Raw genomic sequence first — 19,039 nt, forward strand, 5'->3', positions numbered from 1 at the left:
ATCAAATGAAGAGTGGAGCACCCTACAAAAACTGACACATAAATCTTAAGAATCATAGTATGTATAGCACAGTTTTTTGCTTTTACTCTTAATTTGAAGGTTTTATGTTTTTTTTGTTTAAAATTGGCATCGCTTGAAATAACTCTGTTTATGAACAGGAAAAAACCAGCACTCACTATTGCTAATCCAACCTATGAATCTATGATGCACAATGCAAACCTTCAGCCTGTAAATTTGTATTCTCAAATTCTCCCAAGTTTTAAAGTTTCTGAATTTCTCTATTTCTGATTACTAGGTTTTGGGCACTACTATTATCTATATTTAATTTGCCATGGCTTGAATTAATATTTAATTTCGAACTCTATTTTTTGAATAGGAGACATCAGACATGTAGCAGTTGTTAAATTGCTAATCCGGCTTGTGATGGCCATGTAAATTTGTGTTGAGTTTGTGATTTTGATGTTGAGTCTTCATTCACATGTTGCAAATCGACTTGAAGTTGTTGTTGCTCCCCTGTTCTATAAAAGGGAATTCAAGGTCATTTGCAAAGGGTTCTGAAACTTTGTATTGACTTTTGCATGGAGAATCACACAAAGTGGTGTATCGAATGAATTGTATCATATAACTATATTTTGAAAGAATTAATGAAAATCTAAGTTCTCAACATGTCTAAATAAACATCTCTGTATCAATAAACACATTATGGTCTTTTATTATGCTAAATATGGAAATAGAAAGTTGAAAAATACAATTACAAATCAATATTAAATTATAATTACAAAAAGTTGACAGACTCATAAAATATCATCAACTTATCAACCATAATAGTATGCTTTTGTAATATGAATGATGAGATACAGTAATAAGATTAATAAATACCAATCTCTTACAATTTCTATTCATCCTCATCAAATTCAGAGCTTTCTTGATTCTTGTCTGTGTTTTCTTCACTCTGAGTTTGCATACCTTCATTGAACTGCATCTCAATGCTACCAACAGGTCTAGTACATGAGTCAATAGTCCCACTGGCACTTTGGTTTGAAGTGTTGCCCAAACCTCTTCTTTCACTTTTGGACCTCTAGATTTGCAGTGCCCTATCGTAAGGGAAAGTGTGGACATCATACCTAGATGTATAGAGCCTCAAGCAATTTTCCAAATTTTTGTCTAGTTTGTTTTTAAGTTTTGATTTTAGGAACCTCAAAGCATTGAAAACTCTCTCATCTTCCACCAAACCCAATATCATGGTAAGACATAAATCAACAAGCTTCAAATATTCTGGCATTGAATCACACAATGTTGCATTCTCAGATATATATTTCCAAAGCCTTGTTATTGATCCCTCTTTGCTGGGGTTCTCCATTGTGCCATATTGTTCCCTCATAGTGTATGCAAAACGAGATGATTTCTCTCTAAGACGAGTTTTGTCTAATATTCCATTTATAGTTACTCCATTCAATTCTCTGGATATGCAAAATTGTTTTATCAAAGTCAGTAGCTTGCTATCTTTTATGACTACTCATTTGATTAGTCAATTCTTTAATTTAATCACAATCTCTGGTTTGTATCTCTTTGACCAAACGTTGAATCTTTGTTTATCACTGGTATGTGTTATGGTATCGTTCCCTTTTTAGTACTCCCTATCACTACCAATAAACACTAAAGCTGATTATCACTGTTTATTGCTGAAGGGACAATCTCTGACACCTGCAGTCTACTTTTAATAATTAAATTTATTTATTTATTATTATATTTGTTTCTAATTACATTGTTATTATGATGATGAATGTTTACTTATTAATTTATCATTGATCAATTATAGTTACACATTGTTATTGATCAAACATTTAAATATCACTATTTTATTAATATGTAATATTTATTTATAATATTTTCAAATTATATAATATTAATTTATTTTATTTAAATATTTCAAGAAGAATTAATTTTTATTTAATAAATAAATAAATATTTAATGATTCCAAGTAATCATTTGTTGATAATTATCATATTAATTAATAATAGTTTCTTCATTTAGGTTATATATAATGATCAAGGAGGGGACATGACATTCTTCATTGTGCCATATTGTTCCCTCATAGTGCATGCAAAACGAGATGATTGCTCTCTAAGACGAGTTTCATCTAATATTCCATTTATAGTTACTCCATTCAATTCTTTGGATATGCAAAATTGTTTTATCAAAGTCAGTAGCTTACTTCGAAATCAGTTGCATTGTTGAGGCTCCAATATTGAGGAAACACAATAGACATGGCTTCGAGTAGGTTGTGAGGAGGGAATCTGCTTCTAATTTGTGAGGAAAGATCAAAGGCAAATTTCTTCACATAAGTAGTTACAAAATCAACAACCTTATCGAAATCTTCCCTAGTAACTCTTGCTAGTTGCTTCCTGGGGCCCTTTCCTGGTTCCTCGGGCTTCAACCGTGGCATAGAAGTGCCTTGGTATCTCAACTCCTTGTACATTGACACATACCTCCCCATTTGCACCAATTTGTTAAAAAGTTATAAGGATTGTTCAAATCTGTGACTTAACAAATTTTTCATCAGATAGTGTTGGTTGATTTTGATAGAGATTGTTGAGGGTCATGCATGTCATCTTACGCAACTTAGCATATTCTGCAATATACAGAGCTCTTATTTGGGCAGCCTTCATAATATTCCTCATTTCCTCTAGTATGAGCATAAGAGCTACTAAAGTTAAGAGTGTCTCTAGATCACTTAATCTCCGAAGATGGTTAGGAAATTTTGGTTGCTCTGATTCATCGCAAGTTGTGTGAAATAGTCCAATCAAGGATGGATATTCTGAAAAAACTCGATGCACTGGACCAACCAAAGAGATCCATCTAGTATCATTATCCTTAAGAAGCTTGTTCCCATCAGTTATTCCATCAACAAAGTGTTGAAAATCCATAAATCGCCTGGGACTTCGACAAAAGTGTGAGTAGAGCTCTCTGATTAAAATTTCATTTTTTTTTTACCGAAGCATACTTGCTCACAATTCCAAAAACTAGATTCATTATGTGAGCCATGCAGTGAATTGCACTAATGTACGGTGCAAATGAAGTTTCAATCTTTGTACAAAGACCGTTCCTCTGACCTTGCATTACTGAAGCTCCATCTGCTCCAACACACTAATTTTTTGGCAATCGTCATGTCATCCATACCTCCATATTCAATTAAACTTCTCTTTACTAGTTGGAATAAATTTTTTGCTATCTCACTCTCCTTCATTTTAGCATGATATAGTAGATGAGGTTGGCGAGCATGATTCTGTACAATATAAATATGCATGCATACCTATGAAGTATTGTCTATTGCCGTAACTTCGTCTAAAGAAAATGCAATAAAGTTTGACTCTTATTTTTTCCTTTACATCTTTTTTTTCAACCTCAGCAAGACAACTTGCCCATTCCCATCCACTATTTACTGACCAGTGTTTATTAGGATAGTTAGGAACTTTCAAAAAGTGTAATAAACCATTAATTGATGGGAAATCTGTCATAGCACGTCCTCTGCTCAAAATATAAAAAACAACACTTAACTGAACAAATTTTCTAAGTTGTTCTATTTGCATTGCTTTTCCAAAACTAACTTCAATAGAACCTTTAACTTCAACAGGCTTTGTCTGTATTTCCTCGTGAAAATAATACTCTTCGTTATTCCTCACATGCTTACATTCCTCCTTTGTTTTCCATCTTATCACTGATTTTTCAAGTTCGTCTATCATTTATTTTTCATAAACTTTACCCATATGCTTTTCTATGGTGTCAAATTTTAGCTACAACCTAATTTCCTTGTTATATTTCTAAGTGCAAATCTTACACCCGCATTCTATTGGAGGCTTGCCTTCAATTGGATTCTCCACTGGTTTAATGAATGGATACTTTGATGCCCAATTAATTTGAAAATTCCTCACTGACATATCCCACTCCGGATCCTTTTTTGATTGTGGTTGATCCTTTTTTGATCTGGCTTTTCTTTTCCCCTTCCGTGCATTATCATCAATGGCATTATCACCCAAGTCGATTATATCAATCCAGATAACTTGGGCATCTACTAGATAATCTTCTTCAAGATCATCCTAATCTGAGATATTAGGTTCGCCACCGTCTTCAACACGCGGTGTAGGTTGTGAATTTTGTTCTTGTACTTGTGATGATGTACCTTCCTGATTTTCACCACAATCTTTTACAAAGCCAAATAACAAAGACAATGTTCTGCTTTTTGTTGGCCTCTCATGGCCTTCCCCACATTCAGGTTTCCTACCCTTATTCCTATTCAACATCTCCTACAAAATAAAGGCTACCAAAAAAATATCATTTTGTTGAAGAAGCAATAATAGACTATAAAGTATAATATATGTTTCATTGGCCCTATGACCTATAATCTAGATGTCCAAGGTTTGAATCTCCCAGGTAACCACTTGGCATTGACAGGTCCCCATTGAATAAGAATGAACTCAACAGTGCAAACAAATATAGATAAATTTAGAATAATATTATAACAGTTCAAAAATATGATCGCTCACCTTTAGGTCACTAGCAGTCACCAATGCAGTCAACAACAATGATTTTTCTTGGTCTGAAACTTCACTATTGATCAAAATTCAGAGCCTAGAACCCACCAGATTGTGTAGAGATAGATCTGATCTTTGAATGTATTTATACCAATCCTTATATGGCGAATTCTGCGGGAATTTTATATGGTATACAAATATTTTGTGACTCCCGCATAACTGTAACACGACTTATGTAATTTTTGAGGCGATTATGGGTCGTCCAAATAATTGGCAAATGCAATATAGTTGGCGAAAGTTGGGGTGAATGGAGACACGCATCGGCAAAATGCCAGGTGAATTGGGTCCTCCTGGCTAACACATCTTCATATGCCTATAGGCGAATTATGGTCGTCTATTAAGGCAACCTCGGAGGGTGTAGGCGAAAAAAATAAATTTACCTTGTGTCCATCGTATATTGTATTGGCGAAATCCTTGCATAGAAACATTTAATTACATAAAACATATGGCGATTAGGCCATGAATTTGATGTAAATTGATAATGTTCTGGCGACATGGCCACCCCCATTCGGTACAAAATATTTGCCATTTCCCAGGTCATCGACATGAAAATTTCGCCATTGGCGAATATTCACCACTAAAGTAATCTTTGTTGACACAATATTGAATATACAATTACAGTGAATGGATCCTTATAAAGGATGAGTGAAACCATAGTTGCAAAACCCTAATGCTAAAATTACGAGAACTAAAGCAATGCAAAGTACAAGCTTAATTAAGCTCAACTACAACTAGAATTAGTGCTGAAAATCAAAATCTAGATAATAAAAAGCACCCAAGTTTAGCTTAAGTGAAAAAGAAATTAAAGGACCTAATTAAATAATAATTAGATAAATGTTGTAATTACTCCAACAATAGTCTAGGATAATTATGTTGTTTTTCAAATTGCAAGTTGGTAATGCCTTGTCATTTTGGATCATGAAATAAAAAATTTGAAATTGAGATATAAAATTTATCATTAATGTTCAAATCTAAATGAGTGCAAATTATAAATGTGAAATTATATGAGCATAAAATTTTCGACACTACAATAAGAAAGCCTTGCATGAATACCTATTCCTCTTGATCACACTTTTGAATAGAATCATAGGCCATAATGAAACAAACATGTTTCATTTCTAAAGGTGTGTTTTCAATAATGTCATATGCCAAGGTCAACAATGTATTTACTAGGCAAATATTATTAATGATAATTTTTATGAGCAATATGTGAACCTTGAAGGGACTTAGCAAATTTATATGACTTCCTATTTGTTTTATGCCATAGCGAGTACCAAAGTGTGGCTTGGTCTTAGGATCCTAGGTGTATTTGCTAAGACAATCCAAGTATGTGATTATTATACTAGTTAATTTTTGAAGAGTAATACAGTTTTTTGGAGAGTGAATGGTGTAGTCACTATGCATACAATAAGGGAGTTGAATGTTGATGCACAATAGTTCAAATTTTACCTAAGAAAAGAACTTTAATAAGAAATACAAGATTTATTTTATATAATTTCCTATGTTCACCCTTTTCAATTTGGGGGGTGTCCCTTATGATATCCCACATTTTGTAAATGATAAAATGACCCTTATTGAGAAACACAAACAAATTTGTTAAGTAAATAAAAAAGACAATGATAAAAAGTAGATGTAGTATCATTCTAAAAGGTCTCAACTACTATTGGTGTAAACCTTGTTTTTAAGCCTAGGATATTGAAAGATCATTTTCCAATATAACACTACAATTTTATGTGAAAATATTTTACTTTGTTATCAAAAAACTTGTCAAAGATAATCTTAAACTTGGTCCACGATTACTTCATGTTCCTCATAAGAAGTATGATAAGGAAAATTGTGAAAATAATTTTGAAGTTAGGAAGAGAGATTGGATAAGAATAACTTTTGATGAGTTGAACGCATTCATAACATAACAAATCATGTACAAGAATAATGAGAATAATTTTGATTTGATAGATCTACATATAATTTTTTTACCTTACTGTTACCCTTGCTATCAATTAACTAGGAAAATGAGGAAATGATTTATATCAAAAAGAGAGTTGATTATGTGCTCCAAAGATCAAAGGTGGATCAAAGCCATGGCTAAACAAAGAATAGTTGAGTATACAAATAGAAAAAATATAGGTGGAGAAGGAATTTCATAGAGTGTGAAACAAGCAAAGTTATGTTCAATACCTTAGTTTTAGTTGGTTTACACCACTCATGTAAAGATTAGTTTGGCAAGTAGTAGAGACAATGAAGACCCAAATAGAAAGAAAATATGTGTAGATCCTTGTGGAAAAAATGCTCCTAGAAAGAAGTTGGAGGTCAAGAAGACCCAAACTTCAACTCCTTTAAAAAATGAAGCTATCCCTCCTTATAGACAACAAATCAATGTTCTCAAACACAACATATCGAAGATGTGCTTCTAGATTCTACCACTCTTGTTTTGGCTTCTTTTGTAGCTCCTTTGTCATACCCACAATAAAAACCACTTGATCACGGTGCTCCCCCTATTACTTCACCCCCATTCACCACTACAAGCCCTTATTTTAACTCATGTGAATGCTATTATTAATTCCTAGCCAATTCTTTCTAATTATTATTATAGGCTCCCAAATGTCTGTTCCTAACCCTCCCTTTCTTTGGATTAAACAATTGCAACAAAAAAAGATGAAGATTATTAAAGTAATTTCACCATTCTTTGATATTGTAAATGACACACTTCAAACTATCCTAATGCCTTGGAAAGCTAGAGTTAACTCAAGGTAAATAATAGACAATGCATTCAACACATAATACATTGATATTACTAAGTCCTTAGTCAACAAAAGTGAAGAAGAAATGGATGCGTGTGATTACAATGTTACTAGAATTGATCTTGCTCCCCTCACTCATGAAGCAAACAACCATAATTTTCAAGCATGTTGCAAGGTTGGTTTAAAGAATTGAAGAGGAGAAACAAACTAGAGAAAATGTGGAGTATTCGATAGGTTAAGGTACATGACCTATTGAGTGAGATTTTGGGTACCAACTTAGATTTGAATGGAGTCTTTAAGGTCCTTAGAGAGATCAATTTGGATGTAGATCTTTTTTTGAGAGTGCATAAAAAAGAAATGTTCATACTCTACATGAATCGCATGCCCTAGAGACATTGTGACATGGTCTATAAAGGACAAGAGTGGTAGGAGAAGACCAAGGGACTCAACCTAGATCAAGACTTTAAGGGCATGCTCTTCAAAGATAAAAATATGTTTAGAGTTTTAGGGCAGAAACAAACAAAGAGAACCCAATGTGCTAGGGGCCATGTTAATCACAGTCTTAACAAACTTAGTGTTAACAAAGTGAAAAAGAAAACCTTTAGTAAGATTTTGAATGATCTTTATGTGGATCCCATGCAAGACCCCAGTATATAATTTAATTGATCCAACTTCAAGGCACATTTTAAGAGGAATTCTTCCCCTAAAATAACTAACAAAGGTATCATTTTCAAATCATTTATAAAAATCCTGAAAATCAATAAGTAAATAGCATAACTTCAAGGGCAAAAATATTACCTTAATACAAATTTGTATAAGCATTTAGTAGCCATTTTCTTGAGTATCTAAGCTAGTGACTCTAGCATCAAGTATGAGACCAAAATGGCTACACAACTAAAAAAAGAAAAAGAAAAATCATTTGAAAGTGATATAATTATAGAAAAACTCAAAGATCTTATGCTCCAAACAATAATACAATAATATGATGTAAAGATAATAAGAATATTAGAGTCACATGAGTATGAGCTTGCATATCATCTCTCTTAGAGAACGGCTTTGTAGACACTAAAATTTAAACATCAATTTTAAACATCTGCAATTCACTTTCTTACATTAGAAATCCTATGTTTATAATTTACTATGATTAATTCCTACATTTAATTTGAGTATTACGTGAGCATTTGCTTATCGTTTTGATTTAATTAAATGTCCTATGATAATTTATGCAACTGGTTTTTTTTAAACCTCTGATGACGGTTCGTAATTGATGGCATACTCGTTGAAGAGGATTAGACAGCCCATTTTCAGCTGGCCATGAACGGTTGGAATTGAAGCTTCCTTTATTAGTGGTCTGCTCAATCAAACCTTGGATCTCTTCGTATATAAAATCAATTCTGAAATATACATACAATAAATTGACTGTTCTTGTGTAGAGAGGCAGAAATATCTCTGAGACAATTGTTATGTAGGGTTCTATGGTAGTATTTGGCTTTTTATTTATTTTATCAGTGGCCTAGGATGGCGAAACCCATTTCACATGTTTCAGTGTAATGCCAACCAAAGTTAATTTTAATTTTTGGCAAAGCTAGTTTTGTGATGCTTTGCTGATGCATATGCTGAGTGTAAGATAAATCACAATTTCTATGTAATGGAATTCACTTAAAGATTACATGCTTTGAGATATGTGCTTAGAAATTTGTCAATGTGATTTTGTTTCGTAGATTTAAATTTTTATTTTATTGTTTAAGCGCGTTTTAGGTTTTCCATTACGCCTCTTTCTCTTTACAAACGCTCCTATTATGGTTTGGGCATTGAATTGTTCTGGTGGGGAGCTGTCTAAACGAGCTTTGTATTGAATTATGGACTGAGTCTCTCTTTAGCCACATTGATAGTGTAATTTCTGAACTGGCTGTACATTTGTTTCAGAAGAATTTGGCTGCTCTTTTTCCTTGGAAGACATTTTATATATTGCTAGGAGTAATTTTAGATGCTTCTTTATATCTATTTATTTTTGAAGGGTGAATTATCTTTTACCCATTCCCCCGCTATACATGAATACTAGAACTGTTAAGACTAATGAATCCCTTACAGTAGGTTCTTTTGACCATACAACAATATCAGAATTATCTTGTAATTCTCCTTCATCCTGAAACAATGATGGGCACTCTGTACATATATATGTTGTATGCTTTTGGGCACAAGTTCTTGCTGAGCCCAAACAATTCATATTAAGGGCTCTGCTAGTCTGTTGGTTCGTTTATCTCCAGTGACACATACATCATCAGCGTAATGGCTGTTACTTTCTCAGGGTCGCTACAGGCAATCTCCAATAGACTCCACTTTTCCAACCAACAACAATACGAGGCAAGCGGGCTTCATTTTTGGGCATTGTTTGCAGTAATGACATCGCTCCCATGAAGGCCTACAGTGTCTTCTTTTAAATAATATTACGATGCTGAGCGAACCTATTTCATTTACATGCTCCATCCTGGATTTGGAGGTGCTCGCAATGAATCAATCTCAAAGTTGGTATTAACAACTGTACAACTTACTCATGAGATTGATATAAAGCTATTCAGAAACGTCTGCTTTCATTACATGTTTGATCAATCGGTATTAAGCCTTATTAAATGGATGCAATGCGTCTGAAGTCGTCCAACAATAAAGGAGGACGGGAATTTTAATCGAGTTATCCAATACTCACTAAATCTATGCTCAATTTACTACAATAATATTATATAAATTCACATACCAACCTCAAGTAGAATAATAAAAACCCATTCACAAGGAAAGATTCTCATGAATCGGAAAAACTCAAGAACTGTTCACTGCTGCATTTAAACAACATCTTCAAATGGCAAAATGCAGCATGACATACAAAGAAAACAATGAAGGAAATGAATATATTTGCAGCAGCATGCTGATCCCCCTAAGCCACAAGGCGTTGAAGGTGTGCAAGAGATCCAGGCCTAAGAAGGGGGCCTTAAACACCTTCCCAACTAACCCTTGGTATGATGAGGACTGCAAAGCTGCAAAGAGATCCATCAAAGAGAATGAATCAAACAAAGAAAGCAAAACAAAGTATGAGAAGTTGATAAAATATAAAAAAGAAAGCTATGTGATTTCAAGATTGGAAGAGTTAAATTTTTTGGGTAAGAACAAACCCAAAGGCTTTTGGAGAGAGCTGCAACAAAGGAGAAAACAAATAAAAAATAATATCGCGGAGGTTCAATGGCTAGTTTATGCAAGACTCCTTTATGAACAAACACATGACAAAGGAAAGCCCCCCATGATTAGCGCATTGAATGAACTCCTCCTTAGAAGATGTCAAGCAAGGAATAAAAAACTCTTTTTAGTGGCAAAGCTCAAGACATCGATGGGCTGAAAGCTGAATTCTTAAAATGGGGAAATGAGCTTTTGGCTCCTCACATCAAAAAATTCTTTTACAATGTCACTCAAAGTGGCTTTCCGGACGAGTGAACAACCAGTGTGGTTAGCCCTCTTCACAAAAGTGGTGATATTAATAACCCTTCTAACTACTGTACTATCATGGTCAACCCTATTCTCAGCAAGCTCCATGATAGAACGCAGAAACAGCAATTGGGCTGAAAAAGAGTGAAAAAGAGCTAAAGGGCAGGCTGGTTTCAGATCAAAGCATTTTACCATTGATCAGTGCATCATTTTTAGGCACTTCATTGAAAAGGTTTGTGAAACTCAAGGAGATGAAGCTTTTTATTGCTTCATTGATTTCAAAAAAGCCTTCGACACTGTCCCTAGGGACAAACTCTGGATCAGAATAGAGGAACTTGGGATTCTCAATGAACTTAGGGCAGTGACACGTAAACTTTATGAGCAGGTTACAGCTAAAAGCAGAACCAAGAGGGAATGTCAAAATGCTTTGATAGCGACATTGGTGTCACACAAGGTTGCCCTTTATCCCCCACCTTATTTGGTTTGTATATTGATAAATTTGAAGAAGGGTTAAACAATGTTGATGGGGAGGGTATTCAACTTGCTGGGTATGTGGTGAAGTTACTTGAATATGCAGATGATTTTATTCTCATTGCTAAAACTGCCCAAGGTTTGAGATATCATTTGAAGGCTTTAGAGCTTTTTTGCCAGGAAGTAGGAAGTTGGGATGCAAGTAAACACCAGCAAAACCAAAGTCATGATCTTTTTGCTGACAAGGAAGAGTGGTGCAGGAGCACCTAAGGGTGAGGAAATACCCTTTGCAATTTTGACAATTTTGGCATAAGGACTGGTTCTAGTCCATTAGGTTGTCTGTTTGGAGCTTGGAGTGCATTTTTTATCTTCTTTGTGAAAGTTTTGTTTTTCGGCAAGACCTACCCCGATAACCCGATGAAACCGCCAGCTAACTGGTGAGCAAGTCCCGGGTTGATCAACATCGGTCGCTATACCGCTATGGCAAGCTGCACGAGGTTTATCGCCCATGACTTGGCGACCATGGTGGGACCCAGCGAGAAGTCAGCGAGCGGAGCGAGTCGAAGTAGAGCCATCGGGTATCGGCAAGACTAGTTTTTGTGCCGCCTGATAACCCGATGGGAAAGCATGCGGTTTGGAGTGCATCATCGGCCATTGGTAGAACATGTTTGGGGCTATACCAACAACCCGATAAGGAAGCTTTTTGTTGGGAGCGCACCATCGGCCATCGGCAAGAATGTCTTGATGCTAACCCGATGACCCGATGGAAACCAATGTGGAAGTGCGCAATGTGTGAAATGTCATCGAACATCAGAGTAAGTGTTTTGAGGCTACTTCGATGACCCGATAGAAAAACAAGTGAGTTGTAAACCGCCATCGGATGTCGGGATAAGTGTTGCGGTGCTAACCCGATGACCCGATGGAGGTTGAAAGACAGTTACAGCAGGAAACCGATTGTGTTGAGTTCGATCTCGTTCGTTAGGGATGTTTCATGACATGTCGTAGAGGCTATAAAAGACCCAATGGGCATTTTGTATAGATGTTAGAAGGAGGTTGGATAGGTGGAACAAAGAACATCTTTTGAATAACAATTTGAAGACAATTTTCTAGTTTCTTTCTCAGAGTTCAATTTTCATTTGAAAACTGTAAATGATGGCTTAAATTTTTAAATGCCAGTGTGATATAGTAGATGTTACTTTTTTGTGTTTTGTGAGTTCCCATTTTGAAGTCGTGCCAAGCTCGGCTCTGTAGATAATATTGTCTTTCTGTTTTTGTTTTCTGTTGGTGACAAGTAGATAGACATGGCTCTGTCTTGATTCTCTATCGTGGGATCCACACGACCATTGGAGGTTGTCAAGAAGAGCCAACCATGTATAGTAGAGTTCTATGTGTAGCAGACTAGTGAATGGCATCGACCGTTTCAGCAGACTGGCCCTAGGCGAGCTTGATGATAGCCTGACTAGGTATCAGTGACCAAGAGAAATCACTTGTAGGGTAGACTGGAGTCTAGGCTATTAGCCTCAGACCAAAGGAAGATGGGATCAATAGGAAGAAAGATCCAAGCATGAAGAGGAAAACAACTTAGGAGAAGTTGTAGGTATAATCCATGGTAGAGCAAACCCTGCAAGGTGTCTGGTGAGTTGGTGGATTTACGAAAGTGAATTCACAAAGAGCAGAGTATCAAACCTCGGTAGTGAGGACCTAGAGTAGATTAGGGGAATAGAGAGAAGCATTCTCGGGTTAGGCTAGGAAAAAGGCCTTGGAGTGAGTCAAGCTGACTCAAGCAACTAGGATCCTCCCTATCAAAGAGGTAGTAGGATATTTTCATCTTTGAGGGCAACCAATTGGAGATAGTGGAAGAAAACAAATATCTGGGAATTTATTTTCACAACAAACTTAGTTGGGAGACATGTAGAACAAAAAGGATACAATGAAGTTGGAGAGCATCTTACCTTTTGCAAAATAGATGCAGGAAAGCAAAGTTATGTGATTGGAAAACCAAGAAAGCACTTTTTGGTTACACTGGTTATCCTCTATGGCTGTGAGGTTTGGGGGAGCAACATGTCAAACCACAAGTGGAGGTGGGTGGAAAGAATTCAAAAACATCTAATTACTTGCATTCTCGAAGTCAAATCTACAGTCCCATATGAGATTCTCTTGGCTGAGGCAAGACTTCACAAAATTGCTGGCTACTTGATTAAGATTCACAACTGAAGAGATCATCAAAAAAGAACTTGAGAAGTGTTAGGGCTTTCGATTCTTGCTCCCCTAGGATTTTATTAAAATTCCTTCAATTCAATTCAATTCATTCATTATAAGTTTTTGCCAAGGAAACTTGAAAACGTGGTTTTATTTATTCATAAAAATTTAGTTACAAATATTAGAAGTTAAAACATATCAACCTTAAAGGTAAACTTTTTTGGTTCAAACTGATATGTTTGATGATTTCTTTCTTGTCAAGAATTGCAGCAGACTTATCCCGTGTTCAAAGCAACCCAAAAAATAACCTAGATGGTTCCTTGTATTCTATTGAACCATAGGGACGCGTCTACCCCTCCCCCCCTGCCCCCAAATACTCGTGTTTCTGGGATAGGGGGACTTGGGGAAAATATCCCCTCGTTGCACCACCATCGCTGCCAAGGCGCTGCTGGGACGTTGGGGATGTCCTAGAGACTTCTAGGATTCCCTTGACCATCCTGGGGACTCCCAGGAGTATCTTGTTGCCCCAGTCCTACCCCAACCTAAAACAAAAAATTGTGAAAACGACATTCGTTATGAAGGTTTGTGAGATTTTGGAGGCATTATTTGTGCTTGCCCCTAGGACCCCACGAGGGGCATTGCCCACCGTTGTTAATGTTCGAATTTCAGTGCAATCATTCTCATGTTTTTGATGTTTATTAGTGTAAACTTTACAGTGTGGCAAAGTTTCATTTATTTTTTTCTTGTGCTTATTCCTTACACATCTTTTTATAACCATTTTTTCAAGTACTATATGCATATGTGCCACCCCTTGCCGCTGTCCCCCAAACGTAGGCCCTTGGTCCCCTGTCCCTAAAACCCATTCCGAGACTGTGGAACACTGCTGTATTCAATTAATAAACAAATTCTATGTAATTCTGAATCTATTGGTGACCATCTGAATCTTTTGGTGGTTTTAACCTTTGAAGGTTAGGGCTGGCAATTTTTTCTAAGGAAATACAAAAGTTTTACGTTCCTCTTTTATTGTACACGTTTTGACTTTATGTTTTACACTTTGACTGAAAAAAAAGGTGACCTGTAAATCTAAAAGTTTCATCTAAACCATTTGAAGCAATAAAACAAATTTATTTTCACCTCATTTTTAATGGAAAAGACAAACCATTCTATATGGTATTCTGAACTTAATTCCTGTTTTTAGGTTGCAATTATGTATATATTTATGCTTTTTATATGTTTTTGGTCCAGATAAACTTAAAGCAAATCCAACCCCCACATACCAAGACCCTGAACCCAAACCAATAAATTAGCAAATTGTGTGCTTACATCTTTTGTAGGTTGCTGCATGTTTCTTGCAGCATGTTATCTGCTGATTGATGTTATCCGAGGTTACAATTCTTAGGTTTCAAGAAGCCCATTGTTCTAGCATGGCCTCTGTGGTGTTGTGATAGACCACTTTTATTTTATTGGTGGAAATTCTACTGTTTTTACCTACTTTCTCCTGGAGCCATATTAGTTCTTGTCTTTGCTCCGTTTTATCTCGTTGACGATTTGTGTCTTCCTTCAAGCATTTTGCTTTAAACATGATGAATTAGTATCTTGTCAACCATAAAGCATCCTACTTTGAACATGAATCAGAATAGTATAAAGAATTACTGTTTTATTGCTTCAAACAAGCTTACCTATGTACTTGGCCTTGTCCGTTAGGGAATGGCACACCTAAAATTGAATGTGGTTGTTTACCCAATTCAACCTTCAACTTATGTATGCATTAAGCATGTGACATGTTTCCTGAAGATTTGAATACAGGTGTCCATTATGAATGCCCCCATGGTTTACTACCTGAGCTCATCCTATTTGACATGGTTTGCATGTTTCTTGGTCAGATATATTTTCAGTAGTCGACTTTGCTTTGTATAGGATGATCAACGTTTCATATTAGTGTTTTTTTGTTGTCATTACTTGTTTCAAGAGAATAATAGAATTGGTGTTTGCATATGGCATATGATGCTCTGAAGCCCAAAACTTTTGTTCTCACAATCAAAATTTACCCATCACTTTTTGGCATCATTGATATAAGGCACAGAACACCAATTAGGAATATGTTTCATTTTTATGTGCAAGTACATAGGACAAGAGGTCAATATCCTTTTATTTGTCACCACACAAGTTTCAATGTATAGGTTTTGTGAGTTTCATTTTTGTTTTTCAGCATTCTCAGGCTAGAAAAATCCCAACCATTTTCTCAAACTTTTATTTCAAATTTCAATATTTTTAGTGGCAGTCCCGAATTTCAAATCAAACTTATGATATCCCCTCATCCAAGGGATGGTGGGGGGTGATTTACTAATGCCAATTGCAGGCCAGTTTGGAATCCATAGAAGATAACTCCATTAACCATGGAATGGAGCCTTGAGATTCGCAGGACAATGTGCCATCTTTTCAATATCACGAGAGCCACTTCATCAGGAATGGTTAGGATATGGATGAAGGAGCAACCTCGTCAATTGAATGTCTGGCAAACATTTCCTTTTCCAATTGCCCCTCAAGAAGGTGGAGAAGCCGAAATGAACAACATACTGACCTCTTTTCCATCGTATGTCATGTGAGAACCTTAATGGTTTCCTATTTGAATAGGAGCTTCACTGACAGATTCGCAGAAGCTTAAACTCTGTCCTGCAACATTAACAGATGCAGCCATCAGATAGTTTAAAAACCTTGGCCATGATACTAGTACTACTTGGGACCAGATGTGCAATTTTTTTCCTCAAGCATCATAAAATTATTGTGAAGAATATTAAAATGAGGAGATTTATGGATTAGCTTAGAAAGAGGAAGAATTATTGGAGGATCATGTTGAAAGATTTATACTTCTTAAACAATTATCCAACACTTGATTTGTGCATTGAATAACAGAAAACATGTTTTTTTGAGGAGCATTGTACAACATGGACATGATGGCAAGAAGAGATATAGCTGAGTGGACCATTAAGGACATTAATGTCTTGTGTATGAAAAAGCCCAAGATCCTACCAAGGTGGTGGAAACCAATTGAGGCTTCTGGTACCAATGATTTTGCAAAAAATATTCCAATCCTACATCTATTGTAAGCAAAGTTGTGTTGGGCAATTTAGTGGAAGGTCTGAAAGATGTTATGTTAACCACACTTACCACATAATTTGATATCCTACATGTGAAAAATAAGCCAAAAGAGGATGACAAGGCTTCGAGTATCTCTTGTCTGAAGTGTATAAAGAAACATTAACATGTTGAATGCTTCTTTGATGTATCTCGTGCCCATTATTCTCGACTATGATGCTAAAAATTGTACAGTGCTTCCACAGGTCAGGGAACAATTGTAAGGGAATATAAGGCCTTAAAATGTTAATATAGCTTTGCTATATTGCCTCGAGGTTAGAGAGAAAGATGGCAACCAAGGTTACAAGGGACGATCTTTAAGAGAAATATTAATCCAAGATCATCTACTAAACATTGAACATACGCAACTGAAAATAAATAAATAAAATGAAAGAAGATCATACCACAACAAATTTGAGACAAGATTTGTGATGTGGGAAAATGTTTTGATGGAAGAAAACCCCATTTGTATTAATAAAGATGGTACCTTGAAATCTTACAATTTACAATCTCTTTACTACAAAAAATACGAGACTTTCAAAATAACAAGATAACTAAGTAACACACTTAAAGAAAGGGAAGGAGAACTCCTATTTAATAGAGGTTGAAAGAAGAGTTATGCATGTAACTCCAAACTTCTATATTTCTCACCTTGTATTAGGGTGTACCTATGTGTGCTATTCCTTATGACAAGAGGTGGGCATGTACATATGTGCAGAAAAAAGGAGTTACATTCTAATATTTCTCTTAAGGAATATGACGACACTTAAAGAAAGAGTCATACTCCAATATTCCTTGTGAGAAATGTGGTGATTTCTAAAAAAGGAGTTACCTTGCAATGAATATTTAGCTAAAAGCCAAATGAGGTGTAGGACGATACAAATTAATAAATACAAAATAATATAACCACCTTACTAAGTGTTGATGTGGCTAAAATCGCTGAACTTGCGACTTCATCCGGCCAACGCAGAATAGAATGTACTCGCTGAGTATCCTATCCTCCTTGAGATAAGGAAATCCCTAATGCTGTTTTTTGTTTGATCAAATGGGACGACCTCAAGGTTTTGATTGTCAGGTCTTGACTGCGGGATTACTCAGTGGTCGATGTGATTTGCTGGGAGCACAAGGGGACTTACGATTTGCAACAAGCTGGTCTACTGTGATTCTCGAATTACGTAATAAAGAGAAAAAGGAAAGGGTTAGGAGATCTAAAACTAACAACACGGGTATGCGGGTAGACGGATTCAACATAACCAATTCCTGCTTGGCCAGAATAGCTCACAACCTTGCAGGAACGGTGCAATCTTCAAAGGGACTCGGAAGATTTTCAGACTGGAGACACACGGCTAAGCACCCAATTCTGGCGCAGCTCAGACGGACACCTGTATTTGAACTAAGCACAATTAAAGGCTCAGGTTAACCATACAAAAGGATACACAATCAGTATATCCTCAATGGTATGAGCCCGAATCTATCAAATACCTGCACACCCAAAATAGAAAGATCTATCTAAAATGCTGAGAGAAACCATGCAAACAGGATGAAAACAAGACAATAAATACCAAATCAATGTCTATATATTGATTTCAGCTGCCTATTACAACAATTTCTGCAGCATCTCTATGCTACTGCTTAAAATCTAACCTATTCTAACTCTAAAATCTAACTCTCTCACCAGAGTCTAACTATTTAACAAAAATCTCTAACTATCTAACCCTTTACAAAAGAAAGGCCTCCGCCTTTTATAGATTTTACAATACGAACCAAAGGCTAGGATTAACTGCATCCAAGGGTCCTGATTTGCCTTCCAAAAACTAGCAGCCTTAACCCATGCCCATTAAATTCTCACTCATCCATTCAACCACAATTTCAACTACCTGCCACTATTTGACTTCAATTTGAGTCTATCCGGTAGTTGGACATAACTGTCCACAACTGACTTGTTTCCCCTTTCTTTCAAAATATCTGAGTGGGACCTACAAGCAGTTTTACAATAAAACAATTTCAGCTTTTTAGAAATTGAATTCCTGGAATTAAATCCAGCTGTGTGCTTTTTTCTCGAGAAGGCATAAACTTGCAGCATTCAGAGTGTTCTTTGGTCCTTGGTCCTGGTGGTGGATTTCATCTTTGTTCAGCAGCACGGTTCCCAATGTTTGGTTGCTCTCACGCTCCAGCAGTGCGTTCCCACATCTTTTTTCTTTTTTAGTCTTCAGCGCCTAGCCTTGATTGCGATCCTTCTTCGATTTGCGTTTCAGGTCTTTCTCCTGATTCTTTAATGACGTCCTGCGACCTACGAACGATCAATTTCATTTCAATAATTAATTTAATTTAACAAATATTAAAATTTTAACGCCGTGCTTGAGAAGTTCATTGTGAGATGTATCTTTTGAATGTTTTCACTTTTTCCTCTGGGAATTCAGGACTTTAGG

At 36.0% G+C, this 19,039-nt stretch overlaps 1 protein-coding gene across 4 annotated transcripts in view; it reads left to right on the top strand.

The window, feature by feature from the left end:
- Positions 1 to 8,509: 8,509 nt before the first annotated feature.
- The window catches only part of LOC131034044 (uncharacterized), a 279,391-nt gene continuing 268,861 nt past the window's right edge, over positions 8,510 to 19,039 (top strand). Inside the window, exon 1 of one of the 4 annotated variants that reach the window (XM_059216829.1) lies at positions 8,510 to 8,683. Coding sequence is in view for 1 of the 4 variants with exons in the window: in XM_059216830.1 (XP_059072813.1) it covers positions 8,872 to 8,881 (10 nt within the window). In the remaining 3 variants the exon portion in view is untranslated. Of the gene's footprint in view, positions 8,684 to 8,856; positions 8,882 to 19,039 lie in introns of those variants that run through there. The other 3 variants (XM_059216828.1, XM_059216831.1, XM_059216830.1) reach the window with 3 other exon arrangements.

This window comes from Cryptomeria japonica, chromosome 2 (genome assembly GCF_030272615.1).
Source record: "Cryptomeria japonica chromosome 2, Sugi_1.0, whole genome shotgun sequence".
NCBI classification, from domain to species: domain Eukaryota; kingdom Viridiplantae; phylum Streptophyta; class Pinopsida; order Cupressales; family Cupressaceae; genus Cryptomeria; species Cryptomeria japonica.